At 47.4% G+C, this 19,647-nt stretch overlaps 6 protein-coding genes across 6 annotated transcripts, besides 2 other annotated features; 3 read left to right on the forward strand and 3 right to left on the reverse strand.

The window, feature by feature from the left end:
- Positions 1–438: 438 nt before the first annotated feature.
- On the reverse strand, positions 439–1,854 carry N7525_011111 (tryptophanase; the record flags this gene model as incomplete). The annotated part of the gene is made up of 1 exon (XM_002560993.2): positions 439–1,854. One exon carries the CDS (start codon positions 1,852–1,854, stop codon positions 439–441), a length of 1,416 nt encoding a protein of 471 aa, XP_002561039.2.
- Positions 1,855–4,294: 2,440 nt separating this feature from the next.
- On the reverse strand, positions 4,295–6,084 carry N7525_011112 (catalase; the record flags this gene model as incomplete). The annotated part of the gene is made up of 7 exons (XM_002560994.2): positions 4,295–4,773; positions 4,835–4,919; positions 4,970–5,389; positions 5,439–5,531; positions 5,580–5,814; positions 5,874–6,003; positions 6,054–6,084. 7 exons carry the CDS (start codon positions 6,082–6,084, stop codon positions 4,295–4,297), a joined length of 1,473 nt encoding a protein of 490 aa, XP_002561040.1.
- A 688-nt stretch (positions 6,085–6,772) lies between these two features.
- On the forward strand, positions 6,773–8,656 carry N7525_011113 (GMC family oxidoreductase; the record flags this gene model as incomplete). The annotated part of the gene is made up of 3 exons (XM_002560995.2): positions 6,773–8,309; positions 8,361–8,524; positions 8,576–8,656. The coding sequence occupies 3 exons, from the start codon at positions 6,773–6,775 to the stop codon at positions 8,654–8,656; spliced, it is 1,782 nt and encodes a 593-aa protein (XP_002561041.1).
- A 219-nt stretch (positions 8,657–8,875) lies between these two features.
- N7525_011114 (MFS transporter) lies at positions 8,876–12,898 on the reverse strand (the record flags this gene model as incomplete). Its single annotated transcript, XM_002560996.2, has 10 exons — positions 8,876–9,293; positions 9,348–9,799; positions 9,871–10,130; positions 11,117–11,327; positions 11,381–11,525; positions 11,606–12,039; positions 12,091–12,208; positions 12,265–12,503; positions 12,556–12,652; positions 12,705–12,898. The coding sequence occupies 10 exons, from the start codon at positions 12,896–12,898 to the stop codon at positions 8,876–8,878; spliced, it is 2,568 nt and encodes an 855-aa protein (XP_002561042.2).
- Positions 12,899–13,805: 907 nt separating this feature from the next.
- On the forward strand, positions 13,806–14,398 carry N7525_011115 (uncharacterized protein; the record flags this gene model as incomplete). The annotated part of the gene is made up of 2 exons (XM_061215346.1): positions 13,806–14,032; positions 14,287–14,398. 2 exons carry the CDS (start codon positions 13,806–13,808, stop codon positions 14,396–14,398), a joined length of 339 nt encoding a protein of 112 aa, XP_061067858.1.
- Positions 14,399–15,336: 938 nt separating this feature from the next.
- Positions 15,337–15,602: a sequence feature (Protein overlapping with rRNA (N7525_011116, KAJ5821832.1) was converted to a misc_feature.).
- A 302-nt stretch (positions 15,603–15,904) lies between these two features.
- Positions 15,905–16,022: a sequence feature (Protein overlapping with rRNA (N7525_011116, KAJ5821832.1) was converted to a misc_feature.).
- Positions 16,023–18,212: 2,190 nt separating this feature from the next.
- On the forward strand, positions 18,213–19,177 carry N7525_011117 (uncharacterized protein; the record flags this gene model as incomplete). Its single annotated transcript, XM_002560998.1, has 5 exons — positions 18,213–18,296; positions 18,362–18,557; positions 18,622–18,732; positions 18,786–18,831; positions 18,886–19,177. The coding sequence occupies 5 exons, from the start codon at positions 18,213–18,215 to the stop codon at positions 19,175–19,177; spliced, it is 729 nt and encodes a 242-aa protein (XP_002561044.1).
- Positions 19,178–19,647: the final 470 nt, after the last annotated feature.

A 19,647-nucleotide genomic window follows, 5' to 3' on the forward strand; every position in this document is an offset into this window, starting at 1 on the left:
CCCCTACAATATTCGTAATACTTGTTGAGATCACTCCATTCTATATCGATGCCTTAAGTTGCCGGCAGACAAGGCGCTTGTTTGCTTTTGCGGGGCTGCATAGAAGGCCTTTCTTTTCTTTGCTAGTTTGAATAGCAAGAGTCCTTCCTTCTTAACGTCACAGCTCCTAGTAGCATGTGACTATGGCAGAAATGCGAAAGGAAACCTATCCAAGGCCGACTTGATTTAGGCCGTACCGAACGCTACGGTCTAACGCGTCCGCACACAAGAGCCTATTGTGACGGAGAGCTAAACCATCTCTAGCTTCACCAAGAAATAATTCAACCCGAAACATGATTTATTCCGAACCATTTGTATAAGTGTCCATGAGGGAAAAAATTGATTTGCAACAGTATACCAGGACCAAGAACAAAAAACAAACAGAAAGCCCCCATTGGCTCACTGATTTACCTTGGTCTCAGTCTCAGCCGACCTCACCTCTTTCCGACTCAAACGCACAGTAAAATGTCTCAGGATTGGTTTTTCTTCCACAATGGACAATCCCCGGGCAAATGAAGAGCGCCGACAGTAAAGGTTTACCAGAGCCCGAGCCACATACTCCATCTGTTCATTACTGTACACTCGCCGAGGAATAGCAAGCCGCAGGAACTCCACTTCGGCAAATCTTTCACGTCCAGTTGATGGATCACGTCCATTTAGCAAAGTGCCAATTTCCACACCACGCACACCGGCCTCAATATAAAGCTCTACAGCCAGAGTCTGGGCAACATATTCCTCCCGCGGTATGGCAGGAAGAAACGAACCGGCATTCACCAAGACTGCGTGTCCACCCACCGGGCGTTGAATGGGAATACCAGCGTCGATCAATATTTGCCCAAAACGCTGAGTTTGGCCAATGCGGCTACCGAGATATTCGGCACACACTACCTCAGTAAGGCCCTCCGCGAGGGCGTTAAGGTCCCGACCGGAAAGGCCACCATATGTTCTGAAGCCTTCAAATAGGATGACATACCCTGTAGCGGCATCGAACCAATCCTGATGACATGTGGCCATGAATCCACCGATATTGACTAGGCCGTCTTTCTTTGCGCTCATCAGCATCGCATCAGCCATCAGGAAGATTTGACGGGTAATCTCGCGTATGCTGCTCTGGCGGAAACCGTGTTCCCGTTGCTGAATGAACCACGCATTCTCGGCAAAACGTGCCGAGTCAATTATCAAAGGCTTCCCATAATCGGTTGCAATTTGTTTCACTGCCGTGATATTCTCCATACTGACTGGCTGACCTCCAGTAACGTTGCAAGTCAAAGTGAGGAGTATAAAAGGTATTTTCTCGTGGTCTTCCTCAAGGATCTTGCGCAGAACCGGCAAGTTGATGTTGCCTTTGAAGGGCTCATCAACTGAGGTGTTCAAAGCCACGTCCGCAGGACAGTCTATCGCAGCAGCTTTGCGATATTCGATGTGTGCTCGAGTAGTGTCGAAATGCGAGTTGGCAGGGATTATGTCGCCCGGTTTCACCAGAACAGAGAACAGGGCGTTCTCGGCAGCACGACCTTGGTGAACAGGAAGTAGAAACTGCAGTCCGAAGATATCGGTAACAGTTCGCTGCAATCTGTCGAAAGAAGCGGAACCGGCATACGACTCATCACCAGCCATCATTGCCGCCCACTGCTGGTCGCTCATTGCTCCAGTGCCACTATCGGTAAGAAGGTCGATAAATATTTGGTCGCTGCGCAGGTTGAAGAGATTATAGTCCGCCGCTTGGATCCATTTCTCACGTTGTTCCTTTGTACTATGGTGGACACGTTCAACCATTTTCGTGCGCCATACTTGTGGGATGGGGAGATCGGACATTTTCTCGGTGAATTGACTTGTGTTTAAGATCAACAATGACTTGGGTTCAAAAATCAACAATGGACACATCGGTCAATTTAAATCAATGGTCTTCTATTGAGCTTACTCTTGGAAGATCCAGAAACCAGGTGGCATCATTTCATTCGAGAACTAATTGTGCAACTGCGACGTATGGTAGGCATGCATTTCCGAAAGTGGTCAATGTACCGATTTGAGATTGCCCCTACTGATCTGCGCAGTGGCAGGTCAGAATGACTAGTGACGACCAGGACCACCGGAAGCAGTGAGGCGCAGTAATCTACGAATACCGATTCATATCTCACATATCGCACTCAGGGGGGCAGCCAGTCAATCAATAGATACGATGTCTGCAGAAACTTCGACATGCTGGGGTGAGGTCAATGATGGCCGATTCGAAGTCTAATCTAGGGAGATCAGGCGAGCAAATCGCCGATTGAAGCCCTGGTAACACAACCCCGAGTTAAAACCAAACTATGCCTCGAAACGGTCCCTGACACTGGTTCTTTCTTACTTCACCTGGAATATCAGATCCCGCATCATCCATTGCCAGATAGGACTAGGAGTTCCACGGGAATAAACCTCCAGAACAGTCACCAAAACTCCATGCAAGTATGTCCAACTAATGGAATATCTGCATTGCGTGTTACTGTGATCATATCTGCCACTATGCTACACTCTACCCCGTAGCTTGCTGCAAGGGATCGACTACCTATTAGTATTCGTGATCTACTTGACCCCATCTTGACCTGCACCAGATATATCCGTTTGACCGTATCTCCGACACAAGCGCCCCGCTGCATCTCCCTCTCGTCAGAGCTTTGGAACCCAAATAGCGCATTTACATGCACTCGGATCTTGGCTGTGAAAAATTGCATGCGACTCCGATGATTGTGAGTCAATGGCTGATGATCGACTTGGTTGTGAAGGTTGCGAAGGCGTCGACAATGTCACAGTAAATGTTTTCGTTTATAAAATGCAATCCAATCCAGTGATCATCCAAGACTTGTTCTCATCAAATTCGATCTGCAAGTGATTGGTAACCACCTCGACTTGATGATCGGGCTCCGTTTAGGAGCCGACGAAGATCACGATGTCGTCAATATGTCACTTCCTGTCATTGTTATCGAGCGCATGCTTTGGTGCCACATAATCTGTTGTGTAACACTGTGGGAGCTCGGACGCAGGTCACCAAAACTTTATTTTGACATGTTCATGTGGCGTACGGCTTGAACCTTAAGTGTTGCCGAGGGACTTGATGCGTGGGAGTGGGGTACCATCTTCACGGCATACTAATGGAGATGCGATACAGACGGAGAGTCAATGGAGAAAACACTGCATGGATTTTCAGTGTCGCACAAGGAGAGCAGGAAGAGAAGTCAAGGATAGAGAGTTATCAAACATATAGGTTCTATCACATAGTAGTGCCTCAGACATCCAACACTTACTACCTAGGTAGTTATTCAGTGTACAACACGCACGTTTCATAAGTGTGAACTTACATTCCCCTAGATCTGTTGTTCGCTGCCTTGCTGCGTGCCTCAGATTTATTCTCCTTCGTGACTCGGTTACATGGGGAAAAGTTCATTCAGGCTCATCATAACATATGACCAAACAATACCTGGTAGAGCCCAATTGCTCAATGAAATTCGTGTAGGAGAACAAAGCCTCACAATGACAGGACTGTAACTATGGCGATGGCTTACATAGACTTAAAGATTCAATAGATCGTCAGACGAATCAATGAACCTTGAAATTCGCCTTGTTGCCTAGGCCCCCCACTAGCAATATCGGATAACCTGCTTTAATGATAATACAGGTTGTTTCACCGACTTTATGCATGTCACATTAACTAGTTGACGATGTCCATCCACCCGTATATTACCTAGGTAGGGTTGAGTAGCGTGGCGTTACGTCATGTATGCATGCATTATGAAGTTTGATATTCCCCATGTTCCACCAACTTCTCTTTGGCTTTTTGCCTGACGAAGATTAACATTGATTTATGCTAGTAACTGTGTAAGGCCTAAAGAAGCTATCCGGACTGTGACAAACTCCGAGTCCATAAAGAGGCCATAGCGGAGGCGAGAAGTACAGTGGGACCTCCGAAATTTTGGGCTAAAACTTTATACTCAGATAGTTATACTCCGTACGCCCGACTCACCGAATTCATTCTCGCATTTTATGCTTACTCGGGCGTTCTCTCGAAGTATGTAATATGTACCTATACCAGATACTCTGCCCCTGGGCCCCTTACTTGGCAGTATTCTGTACAATATAGGCCTCTTTCCATGTTACGTATAGAAGAGCTTTATGGAATGTGACAGTGTTAGTTGACATTAAAAACGGTTGCACGGGCGCCTGGAGCATAGTCTATTTCTATAATGGAACTAGGTAGGTCCCTAGCTAAATAATCAAGGAGCTAGAGACGCGAACTGTTCTTGGCCTTAGCGTCTAACAATTGGCCAATGCGGGGATCCACCTTGCTGAACATGGTAGCGACAGCATCCCTGAGCTGATCAGGCACGTCTTCCAGAGTCTCCGACACATTGGCGACCCACTTCCTTCTCTCGCACTCATCAAAGACCCTGTTCCACAGCTCTCGTGGCTGAAGAAAGTCCTCGTCATCCACCGGAATCTCATTCTGGCCGAGAATAGCGTTCCGCTCGATGCGTTCGGTGTGTCGTACATTAGAAACAATTTGGCTAGGAACACCTGTACCCAGTGAACTCCGTACATAGTTCGGGTCGCCACCGTAGTTTCGGGTCATAGTTCCCATGCCGTCACGTTCGAATGGAGCGTATATAGGGCAGATGGCACGGTTTGGTGGAAGCTGTGTGTAGTTAACACCTAGGCGGTATCGTTGGGCGTCAGGATAAGCGAACATGCGCGCCTGCAACACTGTATAGACAGAATTGTTAGCATTCTGACCCGTCGGATGACGACATCAGTGTAGACTTACTAGGGTCAGGCGTCATTGCGATCCCAGGCACCATGTTAGAAGGCGAAAATGCTGCTTGCTCGATTTCGGCAAAATAGTTCTCGGGCTGCGCTGTTGTTAACACTTGCTTCGTGTCTAGGATAAGGAGCCACCCACATTTTTGTTGAGAGTCATTTGACCAACTTCAATCAAGGGGAAGTCCTTGTGAGGCCAAACTTTGGTGATGTCAAACAAGGCACGGCCGTAGGTTTCAGCCTGCTCGGGCTCCATGATCTGTACGTAGAGCTTCCAGACAGGCAAGTCTCCCCGAGCAATAGCGTCCCACAGATCCTGAGTGTGGAAGTCGGCGTTTGCACCAGCCATGCGAGTAGCTTCCTGGTCAGAGAAGTGTGTTGTATTCTGGGTCGGCCGGAAGTGGAACTTGCAGTAGCGGAAGCCACCATCCGCTGACACCATTTTGAAGGTATGTACACCGAACCCTGTCACTCGACGGATCGAATCAGGAATACCACGGGTGCCAAAAAGGTGCATCAAAGCATGGACACTTTCTGGCTGGTTTGCGTGGAAATCCCAAAACTAAATGGTCAGCTTTATCGGATAGGATAATGTTCTGATTAGCTCTCACCATAGTCCAGTCCGGGCGGTTGGTGGCAGGATGTCTCTTATGGCTTCTGTTGAGAGAAGGAAACCTGACAGGGTCACGAACGAAAAACACCGGCTTGGCGAAGTTAGAATACAATCTTGGAAATCAAGAGTGAACACTTACAATATGGTTCCCTACAATATCGTGATTGCCTTCCTCCGTGAAGAATTTGACAGAAAAGCCTCGCACATCGCGGACGGTGTCTGCGCTACCCTTCTCACCGCCAGTAGTGCTCAGACGGAATAAAATAGGCGTTTTCTTCCCAACACCATTGAGGAACTTGGCTGACGTCAGGGAGGAAATATCGTTTGTAACCTCGAATTCTCCCCAGGCACCCGCAGCCTTAGCATGGACGACTCTGTTCAGCGTTAGGATATCCTTTCCTTCCAAAAAGAATCAGGTCCAATGATCTCAGACCTTTCCGGGATACGTTCGCGGTTGAAGTGCGAAAGTACCTCAATAAGAAGTGTGTCACCCAGCGTCGTGAGGCCGCCACCGCCAAAGGTAGGCAAGGTGGTGCTGACGGATGGGTCTGCAACTGGTTGGCCTGCCTGGTGTCAGAATGGGAACACTCGATTGGCATGACTGGAACCATACCTTCCGCCAATGTAAAAGTACGATTTGACATTGGAATTGTTCGTCCAGGAAGTTCGAGTTCAATTGAGATGTTACATGTAAATCGTCCGTCTTCTGGGAGACGACCTGGCTTTTATTGACTTTGATCTCGGAGGTCACTCAAGCGCTTGACACTTACCCCCCTCTTCCCGCAGGAGGAGAACCCCAAAATCAAAATCCGAGATATGCCCGTTACATCTTGAGGTGAGGGGATGAAGACGGGACCAAGTTATTTGGAAAGGTAAGGTTGATAAGCCTCATGAAGTTCCGTCATGGAAGGCGACCACCGAGCCATGGCCGAGTTATTCCCGACACCGGCAACATTTCCCGCTCTGATTGGCCAACAAATCTGATTATCTCGTGCGGGGAGACCTTTGTTCCCCTCATGAGGGGTTGAAACCTGTCGCTCGTGAAGCTTACATTCCTTCTAGAATACCAAGCTCCAACTATATGCAGGGTTCATGCAAGCTTGATTCTACCAGCCCTACCAGCTCATGGCTGAAGAGCCTGCTTTAGTCATGATGTCTCTAGCAAAGCGGAAAGACCGGCAAGACAGTCTGTTTGAAGACATTTTTTCGAGGAGTGGAATATAAAAGCGGCATGGTGCCTCGTCGACTCTTAGTCTACACACACAGTCTCACAAAGATTGAACGAACCTCACTCTTGCCTATTATCTTATCAAAGCCAACAAATCCCAAACCATGGCTTTTGTTTCCAACGGCTCCGAGTACGACTTCATCATTGTCGGCGGTGGTACCGCCGGCAATGCAATTGCTGGTCGCCTTGCTGAGAACCCTACTGTCCGGATTCTGGTTGTCGAAGCTGGCATCCCCAACCCTGATCAGATTGAACAAATCACCACCCCGTCGAAAGCTTTTACCCTTCGCGGAAGCAAGTACGACTGGTCTTACAAGACGACCATGATCAAGCGCGATGATTACGAGCGTGTTGAAAAGCCCAACACCCGCGGAAAGGCTCTTGGTGGCAGTTCGTGTGCCAACTACTTCACTTGGATTCCTGGCTCGAAGCCTACCTTTGACGACTGGGAGGCCTTTGGTGGCCGTGACTGGAATTGGGACTCCTGTGTGGAGTACCTCCGCAAATGCGCCACCTACCATGACGATGAGAAGCTTTATCCGGCCGAACTGAGCAAGATTGGGACCGGTGGCCCTGTGCAAATCTCTCATGCCGACTTGGTGCCAGAGATGAAGCCGTTCCGTGATGCGCTCACTGAGGCCTGGGTTTCCAAAGGCCAACCTCTGAGCGAGGACATCTACTCCGGTGAGATGAAGGGTCTCACCCACTGTGTTGATACCATCCACCAGGGTGAGCGTCAGGGTAGCTTCCTTTACCTAAAGGACAAGCCTAACGTAACAATCCTCTACGGCGTTCACTCGAAGAAGCTGCTCATCGATCCTGCCACGCGTATCTGCTCCGGTGTCACTGTGATAAGCGAATCTTTCGGTCACGAAATCAGCGTCTATGCCAGCCGAGAAGTCATCCTGTCGCAGGGTGTCTTTGAGACTCCTAAGCTTCTCATGCTTAGCGGAGTCGGACCAGCAGCGGAACTGGCCAAACATGGAATTACTTCCATTGTGGAATCCCCTCACGTCGGTCAGCATCTTCTTGACCACCCAATCGTGCCTTTCGTTCTTGAGGTCAAGGATGGGTACAGCTTGGATAACCACATCCTCCGTCCCGGTCCTCTAAATGATAAGGCACTGTCCACCTACCAGAAGGACAAGACTGGCCCCGCAAGCTCTGGGTTCTTGGAACTTGTGGGATTCCCCCGAATTGACGAACGGCTGGAGAAATATCCTGCCTACCGCGAGGCTAAGGCTGCCAACGGAGGCCTGGATCCTTTCGGCCCAGCAGGACAGCCTCACTTCGAGCTAGATTTCGTCAGCTTGTTCAGCACCGCATTCCAGTGGCATTACCCTATGCCCGAAAAGGGCAGCTACATGACCGTTATTGTCGATCTGCTGCGACCCCTTTCTGAGGGTGAAGTTACCCTGAACAGCTCTAACGCACAGATTCAGCCGAATATCAACCTCAACTTCTTTGGCAATGACTTGGATATTCTGGCCATGCGCGAGGGTGTGCGTTGGACATATGATCTTCTGACCAAGGGCGCTGGATTCAAGGACATTGTTGTTTCGGAGTACCCCTGGAAGATGCCCCTTCATTCCGATGATGATATGGACCGGGCGGTTCTGGATCGCAGCCAGACTGGATTTCGTGAGTGACCACTTTGCATATATCGGAACGAGTCTAATTTTTACTTTACAGATCCATGTGGTACCGCACGTCTGTCGAAGAGCGTCAACCAGGGCGTTGTTGACTCAAAGCTGCGAGTTCATGGAGTGCGCAATCTCAGAATCGCAGATGCTTCTGTCATCCCTGTGATCCCTGATTGCCGTATTCAAAACTCGGTCTACATGATTGGCGAGAAGGTCAGTAAAATCCTCAGGCTTTTGGAATAAGACTAATACATAATAACCTAGGGGGCGGATATAATCAAATCTGAACACAAAGATCTGTATGAGGCAAAGAACATTCCCTACCTCGTCTCCAGCAAACTTTGATGGGGATTTCCTTCAAGCTGCGTATGATGCGTTTACCATATGCTCAGATGTAAATTGTTGTTGGTCGAGTTAGATGCCTTCTTGCTCTTCAATCTATGTTCATCATTTTATTTAAATATGTGCTGTTTTATTCTTCTTATCAATTCTCGTGCTAGCGCGTTCTAATCCATAACTTATAGATCGATAAAAGAGACGCTATTGCCACCAACAATACTAAGACTAACAAAATGCCTCAAAGTGTCCAAATAGGCAACCAACGAAACTCTTTTCTAACCATGCCTGGTCTTTTTCCGATCCTTTGATGATCAGCTGCTTTGAAATCCCAGTGATTTCCTCTATATCGTCGTTGGTCACTTCAGGGCGATACAGGGTCCACGCAAAGAGGCGAATGCCCACTTGGATTGCAATTCTGAAAGCCAGCTTTTGATCAAGGCGACCGTACCCTCGTATGAAACCGTTTATCATCTTCATAGCTCGACCGCCGTTGTCACTATCCAGATAATGCTGTTTATAAAGGCTAAACATCATCAGTGCAATGTCCTCGGCGTAAGATCCATAGCGACAAGTTTCCCAATCCACAACAGCCAGTGTGACCGGACGACCAGGACTTTGTGATGACAAGTTTTGTGGTACGATGCTTGACGCAGTCAGTAAACCATCGCAAGTACAGGAACCCAACAAAGAAAATTACTTTCTGGTTGAAAAATCACCGTGTACAACGTCCAAGCTTTCACGAACTCGCCCTTGTTCCTCCAAAATGTATCGCCGGACGAGCGGATCAATGGTGTTGGCCAGAATTTTGCCTATGGTAAACTTGTCGAGGAATCCACGCGATACCTGATGTTTCCGAATACTGAGTGCAACGTCTTTTTTCATTTCCTTTCGGGTCCAGTTGTGGAATGACGCAGCCCAGATTCCGAGGGCCCTGCCAACGGAAGTTGCCGTTTTTGATGGAATACATTTGGATGTGGTTGCATTGTTGAGGATTTGATCAAGCGTCTTGCTGTGACCCATATTTTCCAGGACGATCGTATGGCTCTTTGGGCTAAAGTGGTAGAGTTGCGGGGTTCGCACACAAATGAAATCGTGCATAACGGCTGGTAGTGTATCTCCGACGGCATGCAGCATAGTCTGTTCAACAAACTACTGGGCAATTTAAGCTGGTTACTCAGAAGTTCTGGGTCGATTCAAGAGCTTGGGGATAGGAATCGTACACAGCGATCTGTCGGGACAGAAATCCCAACTGAGCCAGGCCAGTACGCTTCGGCATGCTTTACTATCACACTTGGTGGGTCATCGCAGAGAGGCGTGAGGTAACCTCTATAGGTGAAATTCATCAATCCTCCGCCCACTACGCTTAGACTCGAGAAGGCATAGGGAGTGTCTTTGAATTCCTCCATGATCACATTCATAACGACGAGGTGGCTTTTTTCCATCCCGACTGGAAGTTTATGACCCTGGGGCAAATCAGACTCTGGTGTATCGTTAGCCATGTTCCAACACGAGTAAAAGTGTTAAGACAACCAAGTCAAAAATTGAGGTAGAAAGGAATCAAAGAAGTGCGGCTGAAGACAACTCATGTTTTGCAGATTTTTTTCTCGTCCTAGTCAATGCAAGGGGGACCATAACCCGACAGTGAGATAGATCAAGGTGTCCTGGCAGGATTGATGCTATAAATAGTAAGCTTGACCGTGTTGTTGGTTGAATACAATTCTTTAACAAATTTCGTGTGTCAAATTGTTTCTCCATTGCGAAAATATTACTATTAGTAAGATTAATAGCACCTGGGCAGGATACCCAACATATGTACGGAGTATGCAGGAAAGGAGAAATTGAACTAAATTCTATATCGAGTGACGAAATTGGAAGGTAAATGCGTAATCTAACCTTCCTTGTCATGTAAATCATGTACACAATTATATTAGACCTATAGCTATACCGTAATGTACTTATACCAATGCGCTCCTTGCATACATGTATGTATGTAGCCAATGAATCATTTCATTCCCATAATCCCCGAATCCTGATCTCCTTATATCACGCAGAAGTGTGGTTGGTAATTGACGATTGCTACTCAATAGGGAAAAAAGAACTTGCTATTATCTTGTGCGACCCGTCCCAGAAAAGTGCTTTCGAGGCGAAGGCATACCATACTGTTCGAATTGTCTTGAGGAAATATAAGGGCGAAGAAGCGGTATAGGAAGTTGGTACTTTTCCATAAATAGGATGAACCCATAATTCCAATCTAAAATGGACGACCTACCTGAATGAGCACCATCCTTTTGATAAAGCTTCAATAGACGTGATTGACCAGAGATTATAGCTGATGACCCCAATGCACCTTCAATTCTAATCCTTGAAACCTCAGTCACACAGACATTAGCTTATAATTTATAACATATCTAAGAGATATCTCCTATCAAGCCAAGTCAACCTTGTATCTCTCCCTCAACTTCGTACCAAATCGCCAAATCGCCAAAGATCCAGCCCCAAAGAAGAGCGCTAGAAACCCAAGTAAATTATTACCCCAGCCATATCCCAGGCGCTCATATAGCCGGGGCCCACAAAGCGGCAGCGCGCCACCGGATATACAGCGAATGAAGCTGACTGCTGCTAATGCACTGGCGGCATACTTGGAGAAGACATCCACTAGGTAGGTATTGACGCTGTTCTAGAATGCCCAATGTGTTAGACCGATACTCAGAACACGGCGGAGATACTCACAAAGGCGAATATCATTCCTCCACCGAATATTGCAGTACCAATTATGGGCACAATCCAGTGCGTTTGGAAGTGCGCCGTCCAGCCGTAGAGAATAAGACCAAACGGGAGCGCTATTGTTGCAGGGAACAGGAAAAATAGGCGACACCTAAGGAGACTTAGCATATGAGCCTTTCTTTTCCCGGAAAGCCAAAAAAATCAAAAAGGAAATGATCAGTATAAACATACTCCGGAATTCCAATTTCATGACCCGATTTCTGCTGCTGGTGAACATACATTCGATCACTGTACCTCCCAGTCACTAACAGTGCCAGCAGTGATCCTATTCCAACTCCCAGAGGAGCAAGACCCAAACGCCCCTCACTCCATCCATACAAGTCCCGAAACACAAGAGGAATGGATGTGAAAAGCAGGTAGGTAACACCATAGACATAGCCCATATACACTGATCCAAGCATGAGAAGGGGATGAGTGCAGAGCAGTACAGCAGGCCGCCGTAAGGCTTGCAGTACTTTCTGCTTTGTAGGAACATTGTCATTGCCGCGAGCATGGAGAAGCTCGTTCCCGGTTTCACGCCGAAGCTGGGCGGCCTTGCGCTGGAGTAAGACAGGGCTATAGGTCTCTCGCAGAAGTATAAAGCTTACGATGGTCGTGACTCCACTCTGTTTTAGATTTCAGTAATCAAGTCTGAGCTTCTGACTTGGTGAACATACTAGTATTGTCATTAGCCAGAAGATCCACCGCCATCCCTTGGTTTCTGCTAGAAAGCCGCCCGCTACCGGGGCCAGAGTTGGTGATAGGAGCAAGGCTGCGTTAAAGATACTCATCATTCTAGCAGAGTTAGTCATGACGAATATTATGTCGCTTCTATAACGGGCCCGACATACAGGCCATGTCGGCTTCGAGGGATCATGTCTGCAATAGTGCCGCCTGCGTTTGCAACTGGCACTCCACCGGTGAACCCAGCCATAAATCGAAACACCAATAGTGCACCAGTGTTAGGCGAGAGCGCACAGCCCACTGAAACAACGGTATACCATATGTGTCCAGTGTGGTAGATGCGGCTGCGACCGTACACTTCTGACAATGGAGCAAATAAAAGAGGTCCAATGGCATATCCAACCATCTGAAAGAAGTTAATAAACTCTTTTTAAATGCGAGATCCAGGGGAACCTCACATAGATAGAGAGCGTGAGAGTGGCGACGGTTTCGGTGGTTTTAAACTCATTCTGAATCTGGCCCAGGGCTGGGGACATCACGGAGGATGCGAATGTCCTGAAGACAAGTTAACAAATGAATGTTTCACTTAAATGCCCCGTCAACACACGTCAGGAAGCGGCTCAAGGTGACCACAAAAACTATTGGGGCCTTTTTTCGTGTTGGCCAGTTCACTGGCATTTCGGGATCATTTGAGCCATCCCAGTCCACCACATTGTCAGCTGCCTTGGCCGATTCACTCCTACTAGCGGGCGCATTGGAATCTGAATTGTGATGACTTAGTTGCTCGGCTTTTTCTGTCATAATGGGGAAAGCTCGTACTGCACAGAATAAAACAAAGGTGAAAGGGGAGTCTAAAACTTCCCAGGATCCCCCTGTTCAGAATACCAGAGCAGACCATGGCAAATCATGACCCCTTTTGACGGAAAGATTTCCCGACACTTGACCAGATTATTTATTTACAAGGGAATACGTAGTCAGGAATTGTAGGTAATTTGATGTGTTTCTATACGGTGTCATAAGATCATAAAATCTAAACGTGCTTTATATGATTGACTCTGGAGAACTTAAACTACAGCCATCCCGTCCATTATTCAACTTCCGTGAGACATGATACAACTTAAGAATATTTTCCAGTCTCCTTCGCCATCTTTTAATGATGTAGACAAGGAGAAAATGTAGATCGGGAATCAGTAAAAGCAGGGGGTAGTTCCTGCAAGGGCCCGGGCCGGCGGGCAGCGCCGCATCGATCGGGGCCCAAGCCATACCGATCTAAAGGTTATCATGAATGGTTACCACATCATACTGCCTGGTGCTGCCACTCGTGTAATCGCATTTGCCTCTGCGAGAATCGTCTGCTAGAGTTCTTGCCATTTAGAGCAAGTTATCGAAGGCCCACTCTAATATAGCGTTGGAGCTGCAGTCCGGGTGTTATCGAAACCATTTGGTGGGTGTGATGCTTGCAATTCCACTGGAAAAAGATTGATTTCTATTGCCAGAGGCCCGAGATCAATTTGACCCCAAGTCGGAGCATCGGTTGGACTAAACGCCGCCACAATACGCATCCTTGATGAGCGAGGCTCAAGAGATCAAAGCCAGGTATGACGTGGTTGGATGTCTCGATCGTCTTGAAGAGCGTCAACTGAAGAAAATTCTAGAATTGGCTGACAGAGTACATTTTCAGGATTGATGACCCGCTCTAAAAGCCTTGATGGACTCGATTGCACAGAAAGACAAGATGCTGCCCAACAACACCGTGCTGCGGATCGACCAAACAAATTCCGGTGTCAGTGCGAATTGTGAAGGCGGCTCCTTTTGCAACGGTGGTGTGGTCGTTGGCTGCGATGGTGTTAACAGCAAGGCGTCGACTCGTAGTGAGATGTGCCGTCTTTCTAGCGAGAAGGATTGTGGACGACTTTCGAGTGATGGAGGAGACAAGTATGTGTGCAAACCTGCGGGAAAGAACTGGGGCTAATGGCTTTCCTCCAGCAATGCATGCTGAATTCAACTGTCTCTTTGGTATATCTGACCGCGTAGATGGTCTTATCGAAGGAACCGTCGACACCCTCTTTGATAAAGGAAAATCCATGCTCGTGGCCACTGATAACATGGATGGGGATTTTAGCTCTACCACGAGAAGCTAGACAAAGTATTATACCTATGTTAAAGACCTCCACGATACTCCCATACAGAGCAGATTTGAAGAAGTTCGCGCTCAAAAACGCCTGGCGGCCTGTCAGCGAGATTCTGGCGCTGGGAGACCTCTGGAAAGCGTGCGAGATACACGTGGGTGCCGTTGGATGAGGCCCTACTTGACAAATGGATGGAGATGGCGACGCATAGCGACTGTTGGGACAACGCTCATAAGATGACCCTAATCATGGCCGGGTTGGGAGCAGTGCGGTCGGGTCTGCTGTTGCGGTAGCAAAACAATTTTAAAGGGTCCATGATGAGGGGCCCACTACCTCTCAAACAATCAAGTCAGCGTTGCGCAAGTGGTAGGAGAAGCGCCACCCGAGTCAACGCGGCAGTCGAGGAAGCGGCGACGGTTTGTGTTAGTTGTGGCAGGCAGCCAGGCACATACCTGGGTTGTCAGGCTTCATATGTTTGTTAGCGAGTACATCAGCCAGTCTCACACAGATAGAGAAGCCAACCTTCTTCTCTCTCTCTCTCTCTCTCTCTCTCTCTCTCTCTCTGGCTTCTGCCACATCAGTTTGCCGAATGCAGGCGCTGGGTCGCATGGTCCCTTCCTCATGTGTCAAACGCCATCACCGAGCCGCTTCTGGGATTAGTTGTCGACACGCTCATCGGCGCTGAGATCATCGAGTACTTACCAGTACCAGCAGCCCAGTCTTTCGAAGGCACCTACCCTTTCAACCAAAATGAAAGCATCGGCAAACATAAAAGAGTGCTCGGGTGTATGGTCATATTGCACCCTCATTTGTCATTCTCTCTTGCTGGATGGCAACAAATAACGCACATGGACAGTGTGGGTGACTTTATTCGCCGGTGGCGGCAGCTAGGACAACTCACAAGATCCGGTGAACGGGCAGAATTGTTCCAATATTTACGTTCTTGCTGGGGGAGTGCCCTTTACGCTATCTGGCTCGTCGAATGGAACCGTGTCAATGTGATGATATTCGCGCAGTTTCCAATTATCTTCTGGCTCCTTGGCCTTCGCTTTGGGCCAGGTTATTGGAATCAAGGCCCCAGTGAGGTACTGATCGCCCTAATCTGGGTAGACATGCGGGGGGACATCGATCATAATCATACTGTCTGTCACCCATTCTCACCCCGTTCTCACCTGTCAGCTCAGTCTCCAGAATCCTCACCCATATCCCTTACTCACTTATCCCAGAGTGCCACTAGAGAGATGCAGAAACAAAAATAGAAAAACATACAACAGTGAGGATTCGCTGGTGGTCACCCACCCAACTACTAACTCACCGGCGTGTGGCTTAAGTACGGCTGAGCGGACGGGAAGCCCTGTTTTCCACACCCTATGGTCGTATGTGACAGTCAACATGTAGTACAGAATGATGGATGGATGTAGCTACTTAGGTGGTGAAATCTTGAGGCTATATGCTACTAGGGAGATAAAGGAGGAAGAAAAGCGTGATAATGCATCTATAGAAAGGAGACTGTATATAAAGGCTCCGGGAATGATAAACGAGACGAACTAGGCAAATGCTCAGTCTGTATAGCGACAAACACACCCATACATGTCAACATGAATGAAAGCCGGGTTTCAAGTATGAGCATAAGATAAAGAACAAAAACAAAGTGAAAACAAAACAAAACATACAACAGTGAGGATTCGCTGGTGGTCACCCACCCAACTACTAACTCACCGGCGTGTGGCTTGAGTACGGCTGAGCGGACGGGAAGCCCTATTTTCCACACCCTATGGTCGTATGTATCATGTTAACTGCGGGAAAGAATGATAGTGTGGTTGATGTTGCTCTAAGAAAATGAACCCCCTGTTAAGAATCCTTTTTCTTGATGGCTTGCATATTATACCTATCACGTTAGTACCGGTAATTGTATCAAAAAAATCAGTAATGTAGCTGAAAAGGATATAGTGAAGTCGAGGATGAATTGCCTATGAACTGCCTAGGTGGATGGTGGGCGAGATCTACGGACCAGTTTCCCGGTTAACATATGGTAGCCGATAGTTTTTTCCAAACAGGGTTTACCCACACGAATTAGGGGAATATATATCTTTGATTTCAAGGTCCGGGAGTCTCTGTTAGGAAGAATATTCTTTCAGTTCCTATCTAATCCTCCTTACCCTTATTCTAATCCCGGTGATAGACAATAGCAAGCGCGACAACAAGAAAATCAAAGGCCCGCATCTCTTCGGCGGAATAAATGCTGAAGGGTCCAGTAGCCACATTGTTAGATATACCTTGCTTTCGAGAATCCACGGACATCCAGGGCGCCGCCAAGCACCTCGCTAGGGAAATGGCCACTCGGAGACAGATCGCTTTTGATGGTTGATAAAAAGAAGAACAGAAGTGCTATAACAAGAAAGCAAACTCCTCTAGTGATCCGTAAAATCTACCAAAGATATAGATTACCCATTCTTCCGTAAACTTATGGCTTATATCTATATGGCGGACCACGACACGCATAGATAGAATTAATGAATTCAACTCAGGTGTGGTAGACTGACTCGTATGGTTGGCTACAAATTGGTAGATATTTTAGGAGTTCAAATTAGCTCCTTAGTCTAAGAGAAAGGATATCATCTTAGCCCTATTTTTGCGGCTAATAAACTTGATTGGTGCTTTGCCGATTTTTCCAGTGAGGGCTCGAGGTGCCCATCGTTGCCCGGGTGCCTACGTATACTAACTATATATAAGGAAGTCAAATCAATAAACCATGGAAGCCTAGGTGTAGCTGTGTGATGCCAAGAACGACACTCACACACCCCTAGGGAATTATATACATAGGTACTACTCCGTACTAGTAGGAACTAGGCGTACTTGCTAAATGCAGCGAGCATGGGCCATAGTTGGTGATTCACCTACGCTAAGGCCTTTAGCTTCCCGAGGGACGACGATCCATACGCATGCGGAGTCACTCACCTCTTGATGGACTGTCTAAGGCTGAAGGAATTGCGAATAAATCAAGGAGCAAGGTCGAAAAAAAATTGCCGACAGTTTGTTCATTATTCTAGGAGGCTTAGGAGAAGAGTAGAGGGGTAACCTAGACGTTTATCTATATCGGTTTCATAGGCACTCCCATCCCCTACTCCCTAGAGACAAACTTTAAGGTATATATCTCATGGTGTTATAGAAGATAGACCAGGAATTTCCAACATCTCAGATTCAATGTTCAAGACATTTCATGCTATGTGTCGGATCGTGCCTAGCTAACGGAAAAGTTGGTAAATTATCTTCAATTTTGGGTTTCGGCGGCCACATCCGCACAACCTCCGAGTAAGGGAGCATCAAAAAAATGTGTCAAGCCATCCCTTAACAAACTCTGGCACCTGAGCGAATGTACTTATTGGCCGTGAACGTACCGAGACGTGCAGATACTTTCATGTTGGGGTAAATAAAGGTGAGCTCCACAACTTCGGCAGTCAATAGCCCCAGTGCGCCAGCAAATCTATCGAATTCGGCCAACGTCCTGTACAGTTTCAATACACCCAAAATTACATAGTGTAATTTATCATATCAATCCTTTCTAACTCGCTTGATTTCACCATGAATATTACTCATTCTACACCCCGCAGAAGGTGCGATTTTGTTTAAGCATAGACATACTGGGTGCCTGAGGAGGGCAGGGGCAAAAGACGTAGTGATTCTGTAAAATGCACCATTCTTATTGGCCGCTACTGACTGCCCTTCTTACAGCATCTCTCGGCGAAGTCTTGGCCGATCCGCCGCACGCTTGAGACATTCAATTCAAATTTGTCATAGAACTACAATTGTTTGGCTCCTTACAGTCACAATTGCCTCGGGGATCTCGTGTTGTTTGGGTCTGCCGGCATTCTCAATCTCGGAGCCCGAAAGAGCCTGTGCAGAATGTCTTTAAAAGGTCGACACGACCCCTATATCTGTAAGATATTCGCTTACAGCTCTTTCTCATATCGATACCACCCGAAGCCATGTCCGGTGTAAAGGAAAATGAGACACAGGATTCGAAGCCTGTGGTAGCCGCCATGAAGCCTGGTGCTCATCTTGCCAACCCTGTAAGAGAATTCAATTGCTGTTCTTTGATGCGATGCGTACTAACATGCTGCCTTCGTTTGTATAGGCACCACTGGCGCTGGGTGGCTTTGCTACCACTCTGTTATCCGTATCACTGGCCATGATGAATTTTCGCGGTGTCTTTACACAAACAATTTTCATGGGTGACCTTTGCTTTGTTGCTGGAATTGGTCTACTTATCTCGGCCCAATGGGAGATGGTCCGAGGCAATACCTTCTCTTATACAGTCCTTTCTGCATACGGTTCGTTGCGCGCTTTTAACCCCTTCCTTGGCATTGGACTAGTATTGATATCTCATCTTTTCAGCATTCTTTTACGGCGGTTATGGGGTGATCATGATTCCTGCTTTGGGCATTGTTGATGCATATGGCGGGTATACACCCGAATACCACAACGCTCTCGGCTTTTTCGTGTTGTGTAAGTTCTTGAACTCTTGACCTCATATTCTTTATCTAATATCTTCCCTCTAGTATGGGCGGTCTTCAATCTTTTCTTTCTGTTGGCCAGCTGTGCTGTGTGAGTTTTGTTCCCTCCATAACCCCTTAACTGAAAACTAATATTGTTCTGCAGGAACATTGTCTATGTTCTTCTGTTTCTCACACTTGAATTGTGTCTCTGCTTTGATGCTGCAGCGAGCTTTGTCATGGCCGATGGGTTGGTGGAGACAAGCGCAAACCTCATGACCGCTGCTGGTGCTTTCGCTTTCGTTTCTAGTTTACTTGGATACTATTGCGTCTTCCATGGGCTATGTCAAGACGCTGTGCCATTCTCAATTCCAATGGGTGACACGTCCCGAGTTTGGAAGCGTTGGTGCAATAAGACAACTTCGCAAAATTCGAAGAGCGAAAAAGATATGGCGTGAACCCCATTTATTTAGAGATCAAAAGAAGGGGCGGGAAACAGATCAGATATACAATACGAACGGATGTTCTTAATTTCAATTGGTCTCCGGGATGATGTTGGTAAATACATGGTGCCACGCACTGCACTGTAGGCAGTTCTGGTATCACACAGACTGTCTCGCACGAGGAGATGAGGAAGAGAAGGAAAGGAGAGAGAGCTATCAAACATAGAGGTTCTATCACATTGTGAAGCCTCAGGCATCCAACAGTATATTAAGCCAGCCTCAGTCGGAGAATCCATCTCTCTTTCTTCTCTCTCCAAACCCCCCGCCCCCGCCTCTGGCTTTTGGCCAGATCAGAGGCCAAGAAGCGAACGCATGAAGCAAAGATCAATATGAGCTTCATCAACTTCCTTTACACAATCTGCTTGTTACTTCCGACAGAGTTGAAGTGGGACAGTGTGCAGTATCACCTCAATTTGCGTGTTGGC

Source organism: Penicillium rubens, assembly GCF_028828025.1.
Source record: "Penicillium rubens strain IBT 27055 chromosome Unknown utg000004l_segment0_segment0, whole genome shotgun sequence".
NCBI lineage: Eukaryota > Fungi > Ascomycota > Eurotiomycetes > Eurotiales > Aspergillaceae > Penicillium > Penicillium rubens.